At 44.0% G+C, this 25,683-nt stretch overlaps 1 protein-coding gene across 2 annotated transcripts; it reads left to right on the forward strand.

Moving 5' to 3' along the window:
* Positions 1–1,111: 1,111 nt before the first annotated feature.
* Positions 1,112–25,683, forward strand: MUC13 (mucin 13, cell surface associated). 2 transcript variants are annotated; one of them, XM_075093006.1, is made up of 16 exons: positions 1,112–1,283; positions 5,118–5,174; positions 6,118–6,174; positions 7,118–7,174; positions 8,118–8,174; positions 9,118–9,174; positions 10,643–10,762; positions 11,698–11,804; positions 13,399–13,457; positions 14,872–15,017; positions 16,328–16,453; positions 17,602–17,713; positions 18,815–18,852; positions 21,823–21,910; positions 22,987–23,194; positions 24,423–25,683. In XM_075093006.1, the coding sequence occupies exons 1-16, from the start codon at positions 1,226–1,228 to the stop codon at positions 24,465–24,467; spliced, it is 1,392 nt and encodes a 463-aa protein (XP_074949107.1). In that variant the 5' UTR covers positions 1,112–1,225; the 3' UTR covers positions 24,468–25,683. The 2 variants fall into 2 exon arrangements, with proteins under 2 accessions (XP_074949107.1, XP_074949106.1); XM_075093005.1 differs by having other exon boundaries at positions 1,147–1,283; positions 10,607–10,762; positions 24,423–25,672.

The following is a 25,683-nucleotide window of genomic DNA, read 5'->3' on the forward strand; positions in this document are numbered from 1 at the left end:
TTTCACAGAAAGACTTTACTGGCAGTTGTGGCAGGATCCAGGGTCACCCAGACCTTTGAAGTGAGAGAAATGACACCTTGGCCTGAAAAGCAGGAACTGGAAATGACTGTGGGCTACCTAATTTCTAATGGTCTCAGGCAGGGTGTTTTACTGGAGCACAAAGTAGAACACACACACCGTGCAGCTAGAGAACTTGGGCAGGTAAGGCACCTAAATATAAGAGGGTTTGGGAAAACCAGATCCTGCCTGCAGAGACCTTTTTCCCACCTTTATCTCTGTCTAGGAATTTTCAGAGGCTTCCTGGATGCAGTGTCTAAAAGTCTCTGTCTCCCACCTATTTTCCCTGTGTCACAGCTGTGTTAGTTGCTCCATGGCCTTCTGGGCTATTTCTCACTTCTAGATCTCCTGTGGGCTCCCTACTCCAGCCTGGCCATCCCTGCTTCCAAGCAGCTCCCTGGCACAAACACGCTTCCTCTCAAGAAAGGAGGGCAGCCACCCAGATAGAGTCAAACACCTGCTGGCTGTCCTGCCTGCTCTCCCTTCTCTTGCCACACCACTTTAGTGAGCCCATATAACACACATAAGATGGCAGCAAAAAAACCAGCCATAACTGCTTCCAGAAGGGCCAAAGTCAGTCCTGTTTATTTGATGTCAGAGATGCAGGTATTCTCTTTTGCTTTTTACCCTGTTGAGCAGAAAGAAGTGCTCTGGCATAAAATTTTGCTTATAAGGAAAGAACAATTTGAGTCTGAGGCATAGAGCTTGTCTGTACTGGTAATTTACTGCAAGGGAAGTGAGCATGTGGATCCCAGGTACTCTGCCCAATTGCATGCACTGGGATGGGATAGCTTCTTCCACTTTAAGAACAGATTATTCAGGCTTCTCCATTTAATTTACACTGAAGGTGTCAGTATGAAGACCTGGCAGGGAATGGTTGATGTTCTGTCAGTTCTCATGCTAGTTTATTTAGCAGTAACTCCTTTGTGTCAACAGGTGTCAAGCATTTATGACTTAAAGGAAGAACACTGCAGGTCCAGAAATCTCCTCCCAGCCTGATGAGGAAGAAAACCACAGCTTGGATCTATCATTTGCTGCTTGCCACCACGACGTCAGCTCAGGGCTGAACTCTCTACCTGTGGCCGGGACCTTAAATGAGCTGACACCAGAAGAGAAAAACACTTTCTCTTAGGTTTAGCAGCAAGTAGCAGCAGCAACGGAAGCAGCAATGAGATACCGTGTATTCCTCACTGTGTTGCTCACCCTGCTGTTGAGCCTTTCGAAAGGTAAGAAACACTATCTTCTGTTCTGGGACTTATCAGGGCAGCTATTCTGTAGCAGTGAATGAATTGCCTACTTTCAGCAGGTGCTGAGAGACTGGAAGTCAGTGGCAATACGCAATTCAGCATGTCTAGGTTTTAATTAATTAACAATGAAAAGTGTCACTGCAAGCCAACAGTTTTACTTGTTCACAGAACAATGCAAAATCACTGGTGCTTGTGATTAATCTAATTTAGCCTATTTCAAGAGCAGTTTTCAGGACCTGCACATAAAACCCAGGTAATTCCAGCTCCATTATAGTCATAACAAAGGTGCAACTGTTCCATCCCAGTACCCAGGGAAAGGAGTGCTGTTGCTGGCCTTCCAGTCAGGGGCTCCTTAAACAATTAGTCTGGAAAGTAGCACCACCTGAGCTGGCTCGCAGAACATTTGCTCCCTCCTGTTGAAATTAATTAACAGGAACTTCACCACCAACTTGGGGGGCAGAGGGTCACACCATGGTCTATTCAAACAGAAGGGCAGATGTCATTCCTTAAGCCACTTACTACTTTCTCTGGCATTGTGACAAACTTGGTAGTTGTGGGCCAGAGCCTCCGCCCAAAATTGCCTGTGCCCAGTATTCAGTGACAAATATGAGGGAGCAAATGCATTATTAGAAGTAGAGTTAAGGCAACAATATGAAGAGTTCTGAGGTGTCTTGAAGCTGCGAGAGGACAGGAACTCCCAGCTAATATGGAGATAAAATTACAGAGATAAGAGGCAAATGAAGAGCTTCACTGATACTATTAAGCTTGCAAATGGTGACAGGCGGTTGTGGGTCTCTGTTGACTATGGTGAGTGAGCATATGTATTTCCAGCAACATCTACAACATGCTACAGACCAATTTTTAACTATAAATCATAAACATAGACCTCTTCAAGGTTGTCGGTTGGTTTTCTGTTTGGAGGCTTGTGGGTGACAGCAAGATGTGAAAAATCTTGACCCAAGAGCTACTGAATGCAATGTGAGTCTTTCACTTACTTGAACCGACTTTGCATCAGAATGGGCATGCCCAGAAACCTCTTTCATTCTAAGCAAACAGTGTAAAAGCTTTGAAAGATATGTCTATTTGAATAGTCCTGGCAGAGATCCTGTCCTGCTCAGCAGCCAGATGTCTCTGTTATTCCATAACCTCAGTTGTAACATCCATTTCTTTATCTCTCTAGTAAACGCCTAAGTCTATTAACACATCTTGTTTCCTTGCACAGAAGGTTGAGTATAAGCAGAGAGCGCCATAAAATAGCTACCTTTGCTCAGGTTTCCTTTGACAAGCCCATCAGCAAGTTTCAATTGCGGCTCATGTGCTCTTCTGTCACCACGGATGCAATTCTTCCTGAGTCCAAAGGGTACTCCTGGGCAACTGTTAGCCAGAGCCTCTACAAGGCTAACAGTTGTTGTAGACTAAGGACTAGCCCTGTAAGAGGGTACTGCCCCAACATCCATTTTGAGAAGGCAGTCTAAACCTGTATCAGGAATAGTGTGGCCAGCAGGAGTAGGGAAGTGATCGTGCCCCTGTACTCAGCACTGGTGAGGCCACACCTCAAATACTGTGTTCAGTTCTGGGCCCCTCACTACAAGAAAGACATGGAGGTGCTGGAGTGTGTCCAGAGAAGGGCAACAAAGCTGGTGAAGGGTCTGGAAAGCATGTCTTGTGGGGAGCGGCTGAGGGAACTGGGGTGGTTTAGTCTGGAGGAGGCTTAGACGAGACCTTATCACTCTCTACTTCTCCCAGGTAACAAGTGATAGGAACGGAGGAAACGGCCTCAAATTACACCAGGGGCAGTGTAGATTGGATATTAGGAAAAATTTCTTCACTGAAAGGGTTGTCAAGTATTGGAACAGGCTGCCCAGGGAAGTGGTTAAGTCACCATCCCTGGAGGTATTTAAAAGATACGTAGATGTGGTACTTGGGGACGTGGTTTAGTGGTGGACTTGGCAGTGTTAGGTTCGTGGTTGGACTCGATGACCTTCAACATCTTTTGCAACCTAAATGATTCTGTGATTCTAATACTCCTAAACCATGGCCTGTGGCCAACATAGATTCATATTAGCAGGGTTATAGGAAAAGTGTAAATTTCTTCACATTGATGGGAACAAATAATGCTGCCTGTAGGTGTCAGTGCCCAGTGGAGGCAGAAGCCTTGGCAGAGAACTGGCGCAATTGCTTGTGTTTCCTCTTCACCTAGAGGGCGCTAATTGATTACTTCAGGTGTCTCTTTGATATGCCTCTTTTATGTCTGCTTTATTGATCAGAAGAAAAAAGTTTCTAAAATTTATCTCACTTTGAATTTTCAAAGCTCTACAATGCTCTTGAAAAGCGGGGTCTATTTTTCAAACGTTTCTTGAGGTTTGCAATATTTTTTTAATATACCAGCTATAAGAATGTGTTAGCGACGAACATTTTAGCCACAAATACATTAATCCTCCAGCTGCATGCTGTTAATGACTTGGATTAAATTATGATTGCAGCAGCATTAACTCAGAGGAAATATGTTTATTCCTAACTCATGTATTACCTAATTCAGATTAAAGTTAGATTACATGATCCAAACTGGCCATTTGATGGTATCACACATTTATCAGCAAGGCTATTTTATTTTTGTTTTTCTTAATTCTAGACAAAAATACTGCAAAACATTCCATATATCAAGAGTTAAGAATGGCACAGTTTAAATATAAAATAAACATTCTAAAAATAAATAGATAAAATACTTCAGAAGACTAAACACTGTAACAAGTAATGCTGAAAACAAAATGTGAGGAAAATTTCCTTCAAATCTTATCTGTTATCAGCCAAGTTTCTCTTAATTCAGAAAGAATTATAACAACGATGGAAAAAAAAAAAAGACAAAAAATAATGTATACTGTATTACCGGCATGGAAGTGTAGTCCTGGAAAAAGGGTCTTCATTATACTGATGATAATTTAGCAGAATATGCATTCTTTGAATAAAAATACTCTGCTTTGAATGTCCATTTGAATTTGTTACAACATAGGAGAAGGTGTTAGCAAAGGCAGTCATTCTTCCACTGCTGCTCTGAAAGAGTCCATATCGGGTTTTTAATGATGCTTCTCCTGAGAGCATCTTCCACAGCTGCAAAATATCTATATATGCGTATCTTGCAGCAAATACATTCTTTGTGGATTTAGCTGAAGTCTAGAGTAGAGTCTGAAGAGTCACTGTGAACATATTAAATGTGGAGTGCAAAGTAACGTAAATCTAATGAAAAAAAGAGCAATGATTTAAGACACATGATGGTAAAAGCACTGCTTGTATATGGGATGAGAAAAGCAAACTGAAATTGCAAGAGAAGGTTGCAAGAGTAGCACAAGGTCAGACTAGAACTCTGCTAGCCCTCAGGCATGACCATATGTGCAAACTGAAGGGGTATCCTTGACTATGCTCTGACAACCAGCAATGGCCCTGCTGTGATGCCTAAGGAAGGCAGAAGGAGCATCTTGCAGGACGACATCCATGTGCCAACAACTCAGCATGCTACAATTGACTAGAGGGGGAAGGCAAGAAGGGGACAAAAATGCTCTTGGTGGGAAGGAGCATAAAACCAGGGTGTGGGAGAAGGACCACAACGGAAAACATGAAACCTATGAGGGATCATGGCCAGGGAGAGCCCAGAGGCAGGGCAGGGCTGCCCAGGGCTGCGTCTGCTCAGTCCCCCCACGCAGGTCCCTCACTTACCTGCTCAGAGCTTGTCCTGCACACAGACGCAGAGTTCCCCAAGACATTTCCTCCACCCAACACTAATCAGTGCTATCATCTCTCTTCTTTTCCCTTCATCAGAAAGTGTCCCTACAGAAACTCCCAATCCATCTGCAACAACAACCCAAACAACTTCAGGTAAGGAGCAAAATGCCCCCCGGCAGGCCCTTATGAGGACAGATTGGAGTAACTCATTCCAAGGGAGCTCTGCAGCCCCATGGGCAGGGACGTGTTCTCCTGCCCGTGTTTTGCCGAGTTCCTCTTGCAGGGGAGATGCTCCTATGGCTTGTGGGAGCACGGGCAGGGAAGGAGCCAGGGCACACACCAGCATGAAGCTGATTGCCAGGGACAGTGGCTGGAACCACAGAGCAATCCCTTCCATGAATCCTCCGTGCCCCTGCAAGCCATGTCTCAGTGGGGTGCTGGAGAGCCCCCTCCCAGAGGGTCAAAGCTCCTTCTGGGGTCACTGTGAGGATGGGAAGCCTGCCCACCCCCTCAGCTCTTCCTGCATTGTGATCTTGGATGAGTGCATCCTTCCTACTGGCACCCCACTTTCCCATGACACCTGCCCACCAGCTGGAAAGACTGGCTGCCTGAGACTTTCTCCTAAATGATATTGGGGAGAAGGTCACTATGGGGAGCGGAGGGTGTGCAGGCTGTGTGCAGTCTGATGGCACCCTCCGCCTGCTCTGGCAGTCGGTGCTGGCTCTGTGGTGCTGCCTTGGGCAGGTGGAGGGAGCTTTCCTGCAGGGAGACACGCGTGTGCCGGTGGCCGAGCGCCTGTGGCCAGCAAGTGCAGTTGAGCTGGGGACAATAGACTGCCCGTGTGAGGCACGTGGTCAGGCCCTGGGATCTGGAGGAGAACAGGTCATGGGCACGTCAGACTGCACAGGCATCATGGCCAGGGAGAGCCCAGAGGCAGGGCAGGGCTGCCCAGGGCTGCGTCTGCTCAGTCCCCCCACGCAGGTCCCTCACTTACCTGCTCAGAGCTTGTCCTGCACACAGACGCAGAGTTCCCCAAGACATTTCCTCCACCCAACACTAATCAGTGCTATCATCTCTCTTCTTTTCCCTTCATCAGAAAGTGTCCCTACAGAAACTCCCAATCCATCTGCAACAACAACCCAAACAACTTCAGGTAAGGAGCAAAATGCCCCCCGGCAGGCCCTTATGAGGACAGATTGGAGTAACTCATTCCAAGGGAGCTCTGCAGCCCCATGGGCAGGGACGTGTTCTCCTGCCCGTGTTTTGCCGAGTTCCTCTTGCAGGGGAGATGCTCCTATGGCTTGTGGGAGCACGGGCAGGGAAGGAGCCAGGGCACACACCAGCATGAAGCTGATTGCCAGGGACAGTGGCTGGAACCACAGAGCAATCCCTTCCATGAATCCTCCGTGCCCCTGCAAGCCATGTCTCAGTGGGGTGCTGGAGAGCCCCCTCCCAGAGGGTCAAAGCTCCTTCTGGGGTCACTGTGAGGATGGGAAGCCTGCCCACCCCCTCAGCTCTTCCTGCATTGTGATCTTGGATGAGTGCATCCTTCCTACTGGCACCCCACTTTCCCATGACACCTGCCCACCAGCTGGAAAGACTGGCTGCCTGAGACTTTCTCCTAAATGATATTGGGGAGAAGGTCACTATGGGGAGCGGAGGGTGTGCAGGCTGTGTGCAGTCTGATGGCACCCTCCGCCTGCTCTGGCAGTCGGTGCTGGCTCTGTGGTGCTGCCTTGGGCAGGTGGAGGGAGCTTTCCTGCAGGGAGACACGCGTGTGCCGGTGGCCGAGCGCCTGTGGCCAGCAAGTGCAGTTGAGCTGGGGACAATAGACTGCCCGTGTGAGGCACGTGGTCAGGCCCTGGGATCTGGAGGAGAACAGGTCATGGGCACGTCAGACTGCACAGGCATCATGGCCAGGGAGAGCCCAGAGGCAGGGCAGGGCTGCCCAGGGCTGCGTCTGCTCAGTCCCCCCACGCAGGTCCCTCACTTACCTGCTCAGAGCTTGTCCTGCACACAGACGCAGAGTTCCCCAAGACATTTCCTCCACCCAACACTAATCAGTGCTATCATCTCTCTTCTTTTCCCTTCATCAGAAAGTGTCCCTACAGAAACTCCCAATCCATCTGCAACAACAACCCAAACAACTTCAGGTAAGGAGCAAAATGCCCCCCGGCAGGCCCTTATGAGGACAGATTGGAGTAACTCATTCCAAGGGAGCTCTGCAGCCCCATGGGCAGGGACGTGTTCTCCTGCCCGTGTTTTGCCGAGTTCCTCTTGCAGGGGAGATGCTCCTATGGCTTGTGGGAGCACGGGCAGGGAAGGAGCCAGGGCACACACCAGCATGAAGCTGATTGCCAGGGACAGTGGCTGGAACCACAGAGCAATCCCTTCCATGAATCCTCCGTGCCCCTGCAAGCCATGTCTCAGTGGGGTGCTGGAGAGCCCCCTCCCAGAGGGTCAAAGCTCCTTCTGGGGTCACTGTGAGGATGGGAAGCCTGCCCACCCCCTCAGCTCTTCCTGCATTGTGATCTTGGATGAGTGCATCCTTCCTACTGGCACCCCACTTTCCCATGACACCTGCCCACCAGCTGGAAAGACTGGCTGCCTGAGACTTTCTCCTAAATGATATTGGGGAGAAGGTCACTATGGGGAGCGGAGGGTGTGCAGGCTGTGTGCAGTCTGATGGCACCCTCCGCCTGCTCTGGCAGTCGGTGCTGGCTCTGTGGTGCTGCCTTGGGCAGGTGGAGGGAGCTTTCCTGCAGGGAGACACGCGTGTGCCGGTGGCCGAGCGCCTGTGGCCAGCAAGTGCAGTTGAGCTGGGGACAATAGACTGCCCGTGTGAGGCACGTGGTCAGGCCCTGGGATCTGGAGGAGAACAGGTCATGGGCACGTCAGACTGCACAGGCATCATGGCCAGGGAGAGCCCAGAGGCAGGGCAGGGCTGCCCAGGGCTGCGTCTGCTCAGTCCCCCCACGCAGGTCCCTCACTTACCTGCTCAGAGCTTGTCCTGCACACAGACGCAGAGTTCCCCAAGACATTTCCTCCACCCAACACTAATCAGTGCTATCATCTCTCTTCTTTTCCCTTCATCAGAAAGTGTCCCTACAGAAACTCCCAATCCATCTGCAACAACAACCCAAACAACTTCAGGTAAGGAGCAAAATGCCCCCCGGCAGGCCCTTATGAGGACAGATTGGAGTAACTCATTCCAAGGGAGCTCTGCAGCCCCATGGGCAGGGACGTGTTCTCCTGCCCGTGTTTTGCCGAGTTCCTCTTGCAGGGGAGATGCTCCTATGGCTTGTGGGAGCACGGGCAGGGAAGGAGCCAGGGCACACACCAGCATGAAGCTGATTGCCAGGGACAGTGGCTGGAACCACAGAGCAATCCCTTCCATGAATCCTCCGTGCCCCTGCAAGCCATGTCTCAGTGGGGTGCTGGAGAGCCCCCTCCCAGAGGGTCAAAGCTCCTTCTGGGGTCACTGTGAGGATGGGAAGCCTGCCCACCCCCTCAGCTCTTCCTGCATTGTGATCTTGGATGAGTGCATCCTTCCTACTGGCACCCCACTTTCCCATGACACCTGCCCACCAGCTGGAAAGACTGGCTGCCTGAGACTTTCTCCTAAATGATATTGGGGAGAAGGTCACTATGGGGAGCGGAGGGTGTGCAGGCTGTGTGCAGTCTGATGGCACCCTCCGCCTGCTCTGGCAGTCGGTGCTGGCTCTGTGGTGCTGCCTTGGGCAGGTGGAGGGAGCTTTCCTGCAGGGAGACACGCGTGTGCCGGTGGCCGAGCGCCTGTGGCCAGCAAGTGCAGTTGAGCTGGGGACAATAGACTGCCCGTGTGAGGCACGTGGTCAGGCCCTGGGATCTGGAGGAGAACAGGTCATGGGCACGTCAGACTGCACAGGCATCATGGCCAGGGAGAGCCCAGAGGCAGGGCAGGGCTGCCCAGGGCTGCGTCTGCTCAGTCCCCCCACGCAGGTCCCTCACTTACCTGCTCAGAGCTTGTCCTGCACACAGACGCAGAGTTCCCCAAGACATTTCCTCCACCCAACACTAATCAGTGCTATCATCTCTCTTCTTTTCCCTTCATCAGAAAGTGTCCCTACAGAAACTCCCAATCCATCTGCAACAACAACCCAAACAACTTCAGGTAAGGAGCAAAATGCCCCCCGGCAGGCCCTTATGAGGACAGATTGGAGTAACTCATTCCAAGGGAGCTCTGCAGCCCCATGGGCAGGGACGTGTTCTCCTGCCCGTGTTTTGCCGAGTTCCTCTTGCAGGGGAGATGCTCCTATGGCTTGTGGGAGCACGGGCAGGGAAGGAGCCAGGGCACACACCAGCATGAAGCTGATTGCCAGGGACAGTGGCTGGAACCACAGAGCAATCCCTTCCATGAATCCTCCGTGCCCCTGAAAGCCCCTATCGCACTGGGATATTCCAGGTCAGAGAGAGTGCTCCAGTCAACGCTGTTTCTACTGTCCACTCTCATCTGCTGGCTTTTGCTGCAAGGGGAATGTGTTGAAGATCTTTTCACAAGCTTTGTTGCTTTCTACTTGGGGTGTCTGCCTCTAAAAAAGTACTTGGTTTCAGTAGGATCTCTGGAAATGAAATATCTGGAGATAAGTCCTCTAGCCAATGAAAGTTCATTATGTTTTTTTCTCTCTACTTTTGGAGGGGTAAAAGAGTGTTACTGTATTTTTTCCCCATTGTGCTGAAAATCTCTACCTCATCTATGAGAATGTATCTGTGGTTTTAAGTGAAAGAAACCAGGCAGGGTTAAAAATAGAATGTTGTGACTTGGAACAGATCTGGAATTATTATCCTATAGGTAACATATATTGAAATATAACTTTTAGTTACTTATAAACCAATATATTTTTTAAAGATTTGTAATATGTAATTTAAAATCCTTACAGAATATTTAATTACTTAGAGAAAGTAAAACTGTCACCATTTTAGGCAAAAAGCATACCCTATAAAAAATTAAATTTCAAATATATTTGAGATAATTGTAATATCCTACTGCTCTCTAAATTTCTTTTTTTCTGGTGGATTTGCTCTCACACCTTCCTAAGACTTTCCTCTTTCTTATTGCTGTGCATGTTTCCAGGCTAGTCTCTCACAGGATTATTTTCAAGGAAGGATTAGCTGGAAGTTTTCCTGTAGTGCAACTAGTACCTGGGCTGGCTCTGGACAGAGGCATAAGCCACAGGATGCTCTGGGTACACAGAAGATGCTGTGAGGGCGGAAACAAGGACTATGCCCTGGTCTTGGGGTAGCAATGACAAGCCTGGCATTGAGGGAGAGGAAGAGATGTGAGGAGCCTGCAGAGCTTTTGGACAGAGAAAATTTGCAGGGAGAGAGCAAATTAAGTGAAGAGAGAGGCTGCGAGAGAAGAGATATCCCAGGCAGGCATGCAGGGTAAATCACTCTGAGCAACAGACTGCAGTAAATAAGGGCAAGGCACTGGCTAGAGTACAGGGCAAGGTAGAAGCAGGATTGGGAAAGGTTTTGAGGCATCATACCATGTTGCCTTCGATGGCCTCAGCATAACCATGATTAAATAGTAATATTTTTCATAGAAATCCTGACATCGATATCTTTCATCTTTGTGTCAGGGAACTTCTGCAACCCAGACCCTTGTGGACAAAAATTGGCTACGTGCATTGCTTTAAATAGCACTTTTACCTGCCAGTGCCAATATGGATTCTACTACAGGAACAAGGATTGTCACAGAGGTGAGTTGCAGAAGGGCAATCTATATTTTTAGTTACTTCACAGCTAACTTCTCCGGTGAATTTTTCTTGCCATATCTCTTGTTCTCATGTTATAACTGAAAACATAATCAGTCTGGGAAAGTGACTGCTGAATAATGCCTTGCTTTGCAGACAGCCACTGCTACAATGACCTAGATTGTTATCTCACAAAACAGTAACAGCCAAAATTGTTAGGAAAAGAAAAAATATGCTAGGAAAAGAACATGAGTTCTCTGTCAGGGGTGCTGGAGATTAAAATGAGTGAAGAGCAGGAAAAAATGCAAGTGTAAACCTGACATCAGTATTAATGGCCAGGATTTAAAAAGGCACAAACACTTGAAGACCTCTGAACAACCAGCTTGATACTAAACACTCATCGCAGTCCTGTTGAACTGTGTCTCTGAGATGCTGCTAACGGCAAAGCATGTGAGCAAATGGGGCTTCTTGTTTAAGTGCCAGCAGGCAGGATTCTCAAATTTACTTGTGAGCCTAAAGAAGCAGGTAGATTCTGAATCACTTTCTCAGATATGGTGAACTATGTTAGCTGCTTAGTGGCTGCAACTGCAAATCTGAAGCCCTTAACAAAGGTATTTTCTCATTAAATGCTGTAACACCTGAGAATGGAGTCTTGTTAGCTTCAGGACATGCTTACAGTTTAATGTTATTTAGTTGCATAGTCTGGCCAGTGTGGTCGAGCCCAGGATCATGTCTGCTTCCCAGGTAGACAGAGTACATCCCCCATTGTGGCTGAATTGATTGAGCAAACGTTTGCCTCCTACTGATTCCTCCAGTATATGAAAAATAGTGCTGATTGATTTCTGCATTGTATTTCCCCATCTCTGAAGGAGAAGTCCAAGGTGAAACCTGACTTTGTTGAATGCTTTCTAATTAATTCATAATCTCTGTTCTCATTCCAGGGAAACTATTCCCAGGGGTCATTACACTGGAAGGACTTTACAGTAATAGTGTTCAAATTTTAAACTCTGTGCAGTATGAAGAGGTGTACCAAAATGTAACAAAGTTTGTGAGTGACAATTTTTTAAACCTTTCCTGTATATTTAATGTTTTTCTGAATATCATGCAGACAGAGGGGATACATGCTGCCTTTAATATGGAGCTTAGGATAGTTTAACTTGAGAAATCTACTTCTTTCAAAGAACGCTTCACACTAGTTTTGACCAATTCATAAAAGACTTGAATTTTGCCCTCAGATGAGTACAAAGTGGAGGGATGAAATAAGTAATATCTGCATTTTTAGTGCCACTTCTATTTTGGAAAGTTTTCACAGAAATTGTGTCTTTCACATCCCCTCTCCAGAAACCATGGGGCTGAGCGAAGTTTTCCAACCCATTTACTTTCTGATCTCTGCTGTTTGCTGAGGGCTCAATAATGCTAGTGGTATGAATAAAAATGAAAAAGTATAGGTTTTTTTTAAAGAAAGCTATCATTTCCACACAGCACAAACTTTCAGAATGGCTCTCAACCTGTGTCTAAATACCTAAACAATAATCTTCTCCATAAGCATACGGGTTTTAGTATTTTAATGCTATTAGTGAAATAGATATTACACATTTTGAGCATTCCATGATTATAGATAAAATCTTGTAATGGATTTCTTGGAGAAAGAAGATGAACAGTTTAATTTATACCACCATATTGGACAAGTGTATTTGCTTATGTCGCTTTCAAGAAGTAAGGAAGAAGAGGTATGCACCTCTACTTGAGAGCTGATCAAAAATATTAACTAAATATTATTAATTAAAAATTATTATCAAAATCTTCATGTTATTATATTGCTTCCTATGAATGTTTTATCAGAAAGTAACAAAAAATTGTCCCTTCAGAATGTTAAAAAATATTTTCCTCAATTTTTTTGTCCAACATTTTTTCATGACATGGCTACAGAAGTGCATGATGTGCAGCAGTAAAATAGATATGTAATAGTAAGCAAAAGTGAAAGTAGCATAGAAAATAATTTTTATTTTATTTTAAAGGAGGATAGTTTGTCTTTCATTTCAGTTGACTTAGACATCTTATCCTTTTCTCATGGTGCCTCCTGCTTGCACGGCAGTTGGAGGCAGCTGCCTCTACCAGTTGTTCCCTGCTTCACACAGGATAAGGGAGAGTGTTGACTTTTCTACTGACCCCATCCAACCCCCAGTGCTTTCACCAGTGCTGTGCTTCTCCCCACAAGATCAACCCCTGATGATCCCACTTCACTGCGTCTTAGGGACACATGCCATCTGTAAGGATGCCTATTTCTCCCTCTTCCCTCTACTTGTCCATAGGTTGGTACCACAGAGACGTCCTTCTAAGTGATGAGTCTGCAAGGGAGTATCTGTAGCTAGCTATCCAGCCAGTCAACCTTAATGCACTGCCTGATATTTGACATTCAACTCGTGTCTCTCCATCCCTTCACTGCTCTCCTGTATTCCCTGTTTTACAGAATCACCCCACCATTCCTCTTCTGCAGTACCTTGCACAGTGGTTGTGACAGATGAGCTTGCTTTATTTGTGCCTATAGCAGCATATTCTGGATTAAAGCTTTACAGCTGCTTCATGTGATTTTGGTCTATGTTTCTGCTTGCCTTTAACTCCAGTTCGTTTATCTTTTACAGTTTAAGGATGCCTTCAGCTCTTTAATGGACTTTGAACAGACTGTCATTGTGAAAATTCAGTAAGTTTGCTAGTTTGGTTTTTGCTTAGTGTGTGTTTCCCACACACCTCATTTTAATCTGTTTCCCATGGAGTACTCAGTTCAAGAAAGGATATAGTATGAGTTCATTTCAGTACACCTCCTGTTAAATGAGAGCATTCTTCTTGTATTTTTAAAGTCTGTGGCATGTTGGAACCATTTTTACCCCATGGATTTCCAATACATCTGTGAAGTGGGCTGGCCATGACACCTCCGCAGTAGATCCCCCACTTTAAGCACCATGTAGGATGTAGCACTGTGCTATAACTAGCAGTCCCTGTGCTATCTGACGTGTCTGAAATTGTAACAATTAACTCTAACACTCCTATGGACAGGTACAGCTTGGAGTCCTAGTTTAACTTTAGAAATATCCTCATTACAGAAGCTCACTGTGTCTTACTCTGCATTTGCTGGTCTCTCCTGATGGCAGGCTGAGCAAAGATGTTATTGAAAGGGCTGTGGTGACTGTTGCTGTGGGCATAGGTCCTTCGGTGATCCAGGTGGACACTGTAAGGTGTCCCTCTCTTCCCATCCTCATCTGTTACAGGTTACTGCCCCCAGAGCTCTGCCAGCTTCTTCTGTGAGTGCTCCCTAACCCACAGCAAACAAAACCTGGCATGCTAGTACACGCAGCAGTGTAAACCTGTTCAGCAAACCCCATGAATGAAACAGTTAAGAATGCTGTTGTTCCAGCAGAGTTAGAGGGCAGTAACTTCCAGCAGAGGGGTTGTGACAAACACATGGGGCACAGTAACATCTTAAGTCACTACAGCAATACACTTAAAGCTATTTATGTGCATATCCCAGCAGTGCGAATTTCAGCTGAAGAACAGGGAGGTCACTGCTGTTCTCCGCCTCACCCCAGGGAGACTGCTGTCCAGCTGAACCCAATCCAGCTAGCGTGCAGTTAGCTTAGATACCTCTACACCGCAAACAGACCCTTCTGAATTCATTGCAGTCATACCCTGAATTAGCCTCACCATGCTTCAGGGTGGGATCTCCACGTCATGCCCGGATGATGTCACAGGCTGATGCGAGCATGTAAAAGTTAGGGTTTAACAGATTAGGTCCTCCACACTGCCGTTGGCTTGAGGTTAGTCCAGTAAAATAATATCAGTTGTGTGCCAAGAGCATATGAAGGCATGATGAAGTCCAACAGCCTCTGCTTATCAGCTACCTATTTGTATCTGGATCTACTGGAAAGATGGCCATTAATGTATTCCGGAGCAAGACTTGAACTCATTTTCAGGTGTCTTAACAAATACCTACATTGTGGGATGAAGGAAGCTAGGGGAGAGAGGGAGCTTTGGCAGAAATCTTCTCTTGTCTTTGCATCTAGCTTGCTACCCATATGGATTATATGAGACTTTAAAATGATGCTATCTGTACTTTTCAGACCGCAAGAAGAAAGCAGAGCTTCTCTTCGAATGAAAGTAACAGTGGCAAACCTGTTTATGGAGAACACAATGGTGGACAATAAGACAGTTAATTCTGTAATAAAGGCTGCAGAAGAAAAGTCAACCTATGTCTCTGACTACTCATGTAAGTAATTCCTTACTGTGGAAGTAAATAATCAGTAGAAACAGAGATTCCTATCTTCAAAGCTGGTTGGAACATTTCTGTGTGCAGCAAAGCCCATCAGAGCATAAGCCTTGTTGACGTTAAGGAGCTGAATGTTCAATCTTAGGTAATTTTGAAGACTCAACCATTCAGTGCTGGGCTTTTTTGTCTTGTTAAGGCTTTCTACTTCCTGTGGAAAGAGGGGAGGAAAATACTTATTCCCAGGTAAGCACTGGCATGTTTTTAACCTGCTGAGTGTTAAGTGGCTGGAAAATCAGGACAAAATATATACAGACATATACTGTGCTTCTGAGAATAAGCCAATGTTTTACTGGCAAAATAGGATGAAACTCTTTTTAGACTTCTTCCATAATTAAACATGGTAACTGAAATGAGGCCTCACCAATTAGGTGCTGAGCTAAGTGATTCATTGGCTAAACCGGTAAAGTCTTGCATTACTAAAAGTGGAATACTCAGAGAATGATTTTCTAAATAAAATTCGGATTTTTTTCTCTCTTTTAAAAAATATGATCCTATTCTGAAATCAGCTGTCCTAAAAGGCATAGCTAAGAATTAAAGGAGTCCGTTTCACAGCTTGTAGCCTGATTTGGTCTATGAAGGTGACTGTATCCACCTCAACCATGACATTTCCTGTGTGATAGTCCTAAAAGTAAGGGAGAAATAGAAAAAAACCTGAGAGTTCACAAAGCACCAGTGCAATCACATCCCCGTACTGCATGCCACCCATTAAGCTTTGTAAACCTTTGCCACCACTGGGACAGGGATCTAAAGAGCAACATGCTGAGCAAACAGCATACTAATAATGCTAAAGGAAGCAAGCTACATGCTCATAAACATTTTTGTCTGTGTAGAACTCTATGGGATCTGGGTCTCACAATTCAGTTGTAGAAAAAACCTAAGGGAATAGTGCTAGGGGTTTTCTATAGTTTTTTTAAAGGTGAGCCAGAAAGTCAGTGTTCAGAATATGAACTTACGGGTAGAATTTCCCTCTTCATCGTCTGGTGGACAGAAAGGTTTGGAGACAGTTGTAGGAGGCTGAGAAACAGAACATCAGAAGATGGGATGGAAACAGGACCTTAACTAGTAAAGCTCAAGTGAAAAGAAAGGGCTGGTCCAAATGCCTACAGTATTGATGTTCCAAAAAAAGGACTTAAAAGTTTTTTTCAGAATTGTTATATAATTGGTTTATGATTTACTGAGCAAGCACACCACTTTCTATGAAATGATATTATTAGTATTCAGTTTTCTTCCTGACTGTTTCTCTTTTAAAGCTACAACCTATTGTGAAGTTTTTAATTGTGATACCCAAACCACACACTGCAAAGAAAATGTGTTTCCAAAATGCATATGCAAAAATGGTTTCTCAAAGACAGAATGGGATGATCGTTCTTGTTCAGGTAAGAACTTTGCTACTTCATCTAGCCCTGAAAGACTGGCCTGGTTATTCCCTGTCTCAGTCCCTATTTGAAAAGGGTGGTCTGCAAACGTGCCGACTTCTAAAGATCAGGGAATGTGTTTCTTATTAAGAAAGCCATAGACACACATTCTCACATTTCATTTTAAACACATCCCTAATTCTATTCCAGTAGAATACACTACTAAAACCTGAGAAAATTATCACTGAAATCTGTGAGTGGGCAACTCTAAATGCATTGTTGAACTCTTGGTAAGAATTGAAACCTAAACAGGTAAAGGATGGAACAAACTGAATCCTATATTCACAGCCTTCTCCACTAGGACATATTTTGGGAATAAATTCTACATGCTACCTGGAGGCAACTACAGGGACACTGACAGAGCTGGAAGTCTCATGATGCACTACAATGATCTGTTAAAGCTCTGACCCTTCTTGGTGGTTCTGGGATTGCATTACCTGTGTTTAGACAGGTTTTTGTGGGAAGAATGATTTATGTTATTTTTAGGAACTGTTAGTTTTGGGGGTTTTATTTGCCTGTTGGTTTTGAATCTTTTAATGAGTATTCTATATTTTTAGTTATCCTCCACATCCCTGAGATGTACCTTATTTTCTTCTTACGAAAACTAAAATTTGCACACTACAGAAAAAAAAAGCCTAAGATGCGAGGTTTTAAGAAAAACAACAAATACTGCAAACACTTATGATAAAATCATGAAAGCTGGCTACAATAAAGGCCAGTGAGATGTAAACCAGTGTAGGCCTTTGTGGCCCCTAACCTGTCTAAATCTGCTCCAGTTTTAGATCAGTTGCAATACAAAAGATCTGCTGTGAGATCAAACTGCAGGTCATTGCTTGCCTATGTAAGATGCAGCCTAGACAGATTTCCGTTCTAATGAAGCTGGATGGTTTAAACAAAGGCTGTTTACTTTTAATTTTGTGCTTTTGTATTTCAGTTTCTGTTTTACATAGGTATAGCCCTAAAAAAGCCATTCTGGTGCTTTGAAGCACAAGAAAGTTGTGTGTGTGTGTACAGTGCAATTAAAAAAAAATGGGGGCAGAATTTCCTCTGGTGTGATTTTTTAGGGCTATCTTCAATTCAGTCTGTATTTTTTCCCTCTGAAAATACAGATTGTAGTGAAGACTGTTCTGCAGAAGAAAATGAGTACTGTGCAAAGGAAAAAGGGGTTCCAGTGTGCAAATGCTTACCTAACTTTGAAAAGAAGAATGCAAAATGTGTATCGTGAGTACTCAGCTTTTTCTTGCTTTCCTGTGTTCTAGGCAAAGATAGGGGAGAAGAACATCAAAATGGGGTCGCCTTCAGTCTAGAAAAACAGGCTGCAGCTATGTGAATCAGAGAGGTGCCTAAGGTGGTTAGCAGGTGGACAAATTCCCATGGTGTCACAAGTCATGGCTTTTTAACTGCTTGGCATTAGCCATTGGTGTCAGTCATAATAACTCAGAGGAAAATGATGGAGATCCAAGATCATCTGTGAGTCAGTAAAGAGGCTAAACTACTTCATGCTTATTTTATGGGTTGCCCACATAAAGATTAAACTATTCTCGCAGAGTATTTGAGCCATGGGAACTGGTATGCTGAAGCATTTAGTAAGCAACAAGCATTAGAGCAAGACTTGCCTCAAATCCCTGGAAAGATTGCACTGATATCAGTGGGGACTCTGTTTCCTGATGACTTTCAGACCTATGTTATTTCATCTTGGGTTTCTGTCTGGGGGAATTTCTGTCAGCTCCAGATCAGAACAAAGCAGTGTTGTTTGATGGTGAAGGTGAATAGGTGGTTGGTTGTGCTCTGCTCCCATTGATAAGCAGAGGGACCTTACTACCCATATCCATTAATTGAGCTCTTTTTGTAGTTATTGCTGCTACACACTGAACACTTCCTATCATAAAGACAATATATTTTAAATATGAGAAACTAGTAAGGAAGGAAGATAAAGAGATGCCAGTCATTATAGACCTTATACTGAGGCTTTTGATAAAGACAGTAGGTAGCAATTCTGAGTGGTTCAGAGGTATAAGGTTTAGTTCTTTGGAGAAATTAGGCTCTTTTAACATTTTTCAGGCTGAGAACTTGAAACTTTGAGTGCCCAGCTCACCAATCATTCTGAAAATCTCGGGTGGTTTTACCCTAACAATGAAACTAAACAATTCAATATTAAGATAGCATTAAAGAGGAAAACTGTTTGCAGTGAAATTGTAGATAAAAGGTGGAAATATAGTATATATTTGCAGAGAAATTGCTCATAAAAAGTGGAAATCTTTTGTGATCATCTTGTTAATGACATTCTCCTTTTCTTTTTCTCCCCTTTTTTCTCTCATCTAGTTGTTCAGTGGGCTACTCTGGAGAGAACTGCAAGAACAGTAAGTACAAAAATTTCTGATTTTTAATTACAGCATGGAAAAATATCCAGTAATGTTTAATATGGCTGAGATAACAAAAATAACAAGTAGTAGCTTTTAGGGGTGCCACTGTCCTGTATTGATAGCAGGAAAATGTTAGAAAAAAAAAAAAAGAGATAAATTCCACTGTTGCCTGGAAAGAAAAATCCTCTTGAAACTCATGTTCAGACAGTAGCATTTCCTCTAATGACCTCTGCATTAAGCCTGGTAGTTTTTAGTCAAACACAGGTTATTTGATAGAAAAACATTTAGTCCTTATCTAAAGACATGCAATGCTGAACTCAGCACCACTAATGGATTAGATTCTCCTGTAGTTAATCACTCCCTCTATTAAAATGTCAGTGGATTACTGTCATTAGAAAGGTTTCTGCTTTAATATCCAATCACTAGTTCTTTTTTGTGCTTTACCTTGCAAGCAACACTGCATAGTATCCGGTATTCTATACTAGTGAAGAGGTGATGGTCCCAACTGTGTTGTTCCACAATTGTAATCATCTGGACAAGTTAACCAGACTGCTCTTCCAAAGCTTCTTCCCTTTTCTGAGTCAGTTTTGCAGCTGTTCTCTGCACCTTATCCAGTTTCCACCATTGTATAAATTAGGAGAGGACATTTTTCATGCCTTTTAGCATTTGCATGTGCCTAAACTCAGAACATTTAATACAGTCAAAGGCAGGTTGAAAAATGAACGGTTATGGTTCATCACTTCTCAGAACTCTTTTGGCTTTATCTGAGCAAAAGGTGTATATCCTCATGTGGCCCTTTGGAGTCTCACACTGCTGCATTCTTAAACTTATACATGTTTAACATACCTGTGTCGGCAGCTATGAGATCTTCAAGGGTTTTCTTCTGGTTTTGCCTGAAAGTTTTTGAGATTGGCTAATGGTGGCTGTAGTGCAGCACAGACAATCTTGCCAAGTGTTAATGTTTGGCAGGAAGGATATTATTCATCATATGGAACATATTTTTCTAGGGAAAGTTTTGGGGATTTTAAGGCCATTTTCATAAAGCAAATGGAAATGTTAAGTTGCCACAAAATCAACACATTGTGAATTTAAACATGAAGTTGGGACATGTTAATAATAAACACCATTAATATCCTCATCTTCTCCATATGGCACTTGGTGGGTACTGATGTAAAAAGTTTGCTGAGAATAATCAAGGATACATTACATATGTTTGACATAACATTCTTTTGAGAAATCATATTCCACGTTGTCTCACTGTATGCTCCTATGATTAAATGTGCTGAATTGTTCTGCTGGTCATGGCACAGTTGGTGTTTTCTTGTTGTGTATCTTCAGTATAGGCATTTAGTATACTGAATGGCAGACTCATAAATCCAGACTGGGATCTTCAAGTAGCTGTCACCAGTAAAGTTGGGTAGCTCAAGAGACTGTCTTACTCTTCACACCCTTATCTTGAAATTATGCCCTGCAGGACACAATTCTTCTATTTTTTTTTCCTTTTACCATGGCTAGGCAGAGCTAGGACCAGTTTTTAGTAGCAATTCTGTTCACAGCTGAACGAAGATATACAGAATCCCAGTTCTCCTCCATTAGTTATTCTGTTTCTGCAGCAAGATCAATGAAAATGAATGTTCCTTGCCAAACATTTATTCAGATATGGGGTATTTATGCAGTGTTCATAGTGACAGATAATAGACATCCCAAATCAGGGTGCCTTATGTGCCATAAGCATGGAAAGAGCTTATTTGACACCTAACTACATATTTTAACAGCAATAATAGTTTAAGCAACCCCTATGCCCTCCCAGTTGTCCCTGTCCCTCAGCTATACTGAAACAACTATGTGTGAAGCCATTCAGTGCATGGGCTTAGGAACCTGAGCTGGGATCAAAATAGTGATCCTGAAGAGACGGTCTTCAATGCAGATAATTTTCTTCATTTACATCTTTCTGTGTCCAAAGGCGGTTGTACTGAGACAACACCAGGAGCCTGGGAATGAATATAATCCCTTTCCTTTCCTTTCCTTTCCTTTCCTTTCCTTTCCTTTCCTTTCCTTTCCTTTCCTTTCCTTTCCTTTCCTTTCCTTTCCTTTCCTTTCCTTTCCTTTCCTTTCCTTTCCTTTCCTTTCCTTTCCTTTCCTTTCCTTTCCTTTCCTTTCCTTTCCTTTCCTTTCCTTTCCTTTCCTTTCCTTTCCTTTCCTTTCCTTTCCTTTCCTTTCCTTTCCTTTCCTTTCCTCTCCTTTCCTTTCCTTTCCTTTCCTTTCCTCTCCTTTCCTTTCCTTTCCTTTCCTCTCCTTTCCTTTCCTCTCCTTTCCTTTCCTTTCCTTTCCTTTCCTTCCTTTCCTTTCCTTTCCTTTCCTTTCCTTTCCTTTCCTTTCCTTTCCTTTCCTTTCCTTTCCTTTCCTTTCCTTTCCTTTCCTTTCCTTTCCTTTCCTTTCCTTTCCTTTCCTTTCCTTTCCTTTCCTTTCCTTTCCTTTCCTTTCCTTTCCTTTCCTTTCCTTTCCTTTCCTCTCCTCTCCTTTCCTCTCCTCTCCTTTCCTCTCCTCTCCTTTCCTCTCCTCTCCTTTCCTCTCCTCTCCTTTCCTCTCCTCTCCTTTCCTTTCCTCTCCTCTCCTCTCCTCTCCTCTCCTCTCCTCTCCTCTCCTCTCCTCTCCTCTCCTCTCCTCTCCTCTCCTCTCCTCTCCTCTCCTCTCCTCTCCTCTCCTCTCCTCTCCTCTCCTCTCCTCTCCTCTCCTCTCCCCACCCCTCCCCTCCCCACCCCTCCCCTCCTTTTTCTCTCTCTTTCTCTTCCTTCCTTCCATCCCTCCTCCCTTCCTCCCTTCCTTCCTTTCCTTCCCCCATTTCCTTCCTTTCCTCCTTTCCTTCTTTCTCTCTGTCTTTCTCTCTCTTTCAATCTTGGGACATGACTTGGATTGCAATATTTACCATGAGTTTTCAGTTGGTGTTTCTTGTTTGTTTTTTTCCAGATAGTGAACTTATCCTTATAATAGTGGGTACAGTGTTTGGAGCAATTATCCTGATTCTAGTGATAGTGATCACTATTGTTTCAGTAAGGTAAGATTATTTCTGGGGATTGAATAGAAGCTGCATTGCTGCAGGTTCCTGGAAAACTAAACAGAAATTTAGAGAGGGGCAGGGCTGTGAATGTGGTTGCATACCTAGTTGGGGAGACAAGTTCATTTAAGTCATATAGCCATTAAAATTTGGTTTTGCCTATGTGCTCTCCCCAGAAGTATTTATTCTCCTGCTATGAATCTGAGCATGAAAGCTTCAGCCAAGTCCTTCAAAATACACACCTGACCATTAATCTTAATCCTGACCTAGCCAGTACTGATATGGCATCTGGATCAATCTGAAGAAGGATGCTTATATCAGAAGACTGTGTGGTCAAAATTCACACGCTCTGCAGCTTGCCTTGCTGGCACCTCAGCTGAAGGCCTAGCATGCCCCTTTCAGCTCAATACAGGTGGCATTTCCAGCTAAACATCTTTTTAAAGCTTGCTATTCCTGGTGTACTGGCAAATTCCCAATTGTAATTGCACCTCCTCACTTCTCTCCACACAATAAAATATAAAAACACTCAAGCAATTCCTCTGCCTTTGCCTTCAGTGCTGCCCATGTAAAGATGCCTACAAGACCACCCGTAGCAGGCATAACCTGGCAGCTGGTGCACAAGCTGGTGCTCTGTGTGTGTGCAATGTATGGACTTGTGATCACAGGCAATTCAAATGTATCATTTGAGTGTCCAGCTTTGGCTGCAGGCGCAAAAGCAACTTTTCTTAACTGGGCCTAATGAGTGCCTCATTTCTTCATCTGAATAGACAATTAGAGCTAATGGTGGTCAAGGAAATTCCTTCACTCTAGGAACTAGTGAAAGAGGTCAAAGTCCCCCTTGTCTCTCTAGCAGCTTATCCCCATCTATGGTAAGAGATGCCAAATTTTGCACTCTGTCAATGATAACAAGGGTTTTGCAATAGGTGTGCTAGAAAAATCTGGTGCATGTTTCAGAATAGGACTGAGCATTCAAAATAAGGTGGAAGTGGACAACTCAGTAAGTTAGGCTTACTCAATAAGTATGACACACCAAAAGGTCTTTTAAAACCTCCTTTGTTCTTTCATTTCCTCTGAAGAGCCAAACACAAACAAGATCCAGAGAAGAAGAAACTGATAAAGTCAGGATATGCCAACCCAAATACCTCTGATGACAGACAGACAACGATGTTCCCCAGAGTCCAGACCACTTCAGGCCACGCGAACCCAGGATATCAGCCAAACAACCCATATGAGATGCGTTCCTCAAACGGACGTCGTTTTCCGGAGAGGGATTATGATGATATGGTAAGTAGTTCACACAGACCTATGGGAGTTGCATTCCTGAACTATAGTGTTGTGGGCTACAGACATTATTGGAACCTAAATGCCATTCTGTCCATCCTCCCTTGATCAAGAAGGCCAAAGCAGTATAAAGGCAACCAAACAACTGTAGCTGCAGCTGAAAAAAGATTCCCTAATAAAAAGACCACTGCTCATCTTATGAAGACATTTCTACAGCCCCAGTAGTCATCTTTGGGTCACCAGAGGGATATGTGAAAAGCAAGAGTTAAAGCAACAGTTTGGCTGCCCAGTGGTCTGCTGTGTCATACGACATTTGCCTGCATTAAATGAACACATCCTTCAGCACAAGCACGCGTGTGGGCATCACAGCCTGCAACAACCTGTGCTTCTTTTAAGCCAGCTGTAGTGTCAATAGGTGCTGCAGTGGCACTTCCAGGTCACAGCCTCATGCAAGACTCACAGTCAGCTTAAGCTGGCACAGCTGCCCAGAGGCTCAGTGTCCTCCCTGCTGCTCTGCCACTGCCTAGTTCACAGCAAGAGCTTCTGCAGTTGCTGCAGCATTGCAAAGGGGTAAAGTGCCATGAAAAAGCTAGTGTAGCTCTTGCGTTGAAATAGCCCAGCGGAGCCTGTTCAGCAGAAGCATGTCATTAGCTGGAAGGTCTGTTCAGAAAAAGCTGCCTGTTTTATTCTTGAACTCTGCAAGGGAGCTGTGGGAGGGAGCAGGGGCTTGAGAATTGCTACACTGTGATACGATTGATTTGCTGGGTTCTGCATGCATCTAGTAAATGGGAAGCATGTTGTCCATTCAAAACTCATGTAAATGACATTTTATCTCCACCTCTGCGGTGCAAAAAGTTGTTTAGGGAAGAAATTCTGTTTAATTGTAATACACTTACGTGTTTTGCAAAATTGAGGCCTAATCCGTGATAAAAGCAACACGGAAACCTTATATTTAAAAAACAAAAACACCCCGCTTTTAAGAAGCTGCCAGTTAAGAGAAGAAAAACATCTATTTAGTTATTTGATTGATGAGATTCACATGGATTTTGCCATTTCTCACTTTCCGAAGATGTCAACTTTTCAGTGATTAAAATCTGCCTGTAAAATACATTTGATTTTCCTTGAGGGCTATTGGGTCACTTAGAGAGAGGGTTACCATGTGCTGAACTCTTCTGAGAAAGGAGCTTTCTGACACAGAGACTCTTTCTTTTCTTGTCCAAATTCTCTGTAGTATGAAATATCACGGGAGCCTGAGGGCTTCAGGGTGAGATACTAAGTGACCAGAGCAGTAGAAGGATGGACAACCACTGCGACAATGGGTCAGATAAGTTCCACAGCCTCTCACCAATGCAGTTACTTCAGCAGAAGAGACAACAAAGTCCATAACCGCAGATTCTCTGAAGATTTTCTAAAGTAAGACCCCTGCTTGCAAGATATCACGGACAACTCTCTGAAATAAGGGAAAATGAAGCAGAGAACAGGAAGAAGAAGAGGACTTTTAAAAGAACTAACGGACTCCAATAAACATTGGACTTCTTTCAGGAGGCCAGTATATTGGCAAGAGAGTGAACGTAGACAAGATACCAGGATTTTAACCCTGCTGTTTTTCAGTTCTTCTGGAAGATGGTCCAGGCAATATATGTAATGCTGAAAAATGTCAGCACCCAGAGCTTTACCTGTGTTTGTTCTCACGCCATTTCAACTACGGGCAGTCTGCATTGCTTTGGGCAGATGAAAGCAAGACCAAAACTGTGCTTTATGAGAACCTAACTTGTTTCTCTTCACTGTATCAAATATAGTCTTATTCCTCTCTTCAACCCCCCAATATTTCCTTCTGAAAACATTCGGTTCAGTTCTCTGCTGGCATGCATTGTGTGAGACAATGGTACCTGCCTGACCTTTTATACAGCCTTCCTTCCCAATACAATGACAAGAGACAATATCTTCAAACAAATACTATTGTTCTCCATCTTGTGCAACTACATTGATTTTATATTCTCAGCTCGTGTGGAAAGTGTTAGCATTTTTTTTTCTCTTGAACTCTTTATATTTTGTTTGAATCATCTTAAGTATTTTTATTTTTCATTTCTTACTCCCAATAAATCCACCTGTAAAAGAATCCACATTTTACTGTATTTTACTGAGTGTACATTATCTATTGACTAACACTTCCTTATATCTAAAAAAAAATATATGCACAAATATGTACGTATATTTATAGAGTAAGTTAATTTAAACCATCATTTAATTCCATGTTATATTTTGTGTTTTGGTTTTTATATATGCAGATTAACTTTTCCTAGTAAATATTATCATTTCTCAGTACCAAGGCTTTCTTATATTGCTGCCCAGTGCATTTCAAAGGCTGCTACAGCTATTTTATCTGGACTGGAATTCTGTACTGAAAGGACAAAGTCTCAGATATTTCACTTCTGTTTGGCTATTAGCAATGTGTGATTCTGTCAGGAAATGCTATCATGGAAAATAGCTCT

Source organism: Phalacrocorax aristotelis, chromosome 5, assembly GCF_949628215.1.
Source record: "Phalacrocorax aristotelis chromosome 5, bGulAri2.1, whole genome shotgun sequence".
Classification (NCBI taxonomy): Eukaryota; Metazoa; Chordata; class Aves; order Suliformes; family Phalacrocoracidae; genus Phalacrocorax; species Phalacrocorax aristotelis.

Coding starts and splice junctions, on each gene's coding strand:
- MUC13 (XM_075093005.1), top strand. CDS start 1,226: ATGAGATACCGTGTATTCCTCACTGTGTTGCTCACCCTGCTGTTGAGC. Junction 10,763..11,697: donor GAACAAGGATTGTCACAGAG/GTGAGTTGCAGA, acceptor TTCTCATTCCAG/GGAAACTATTCCCAGGGGTC. Junction 11,805..13,398: donor ACCAAAATGTAACAAAGTTT/GTGAGTGACAAT, acceptor TATCTTTTACAG/TTTAAGGATGCCTTCAGCTC.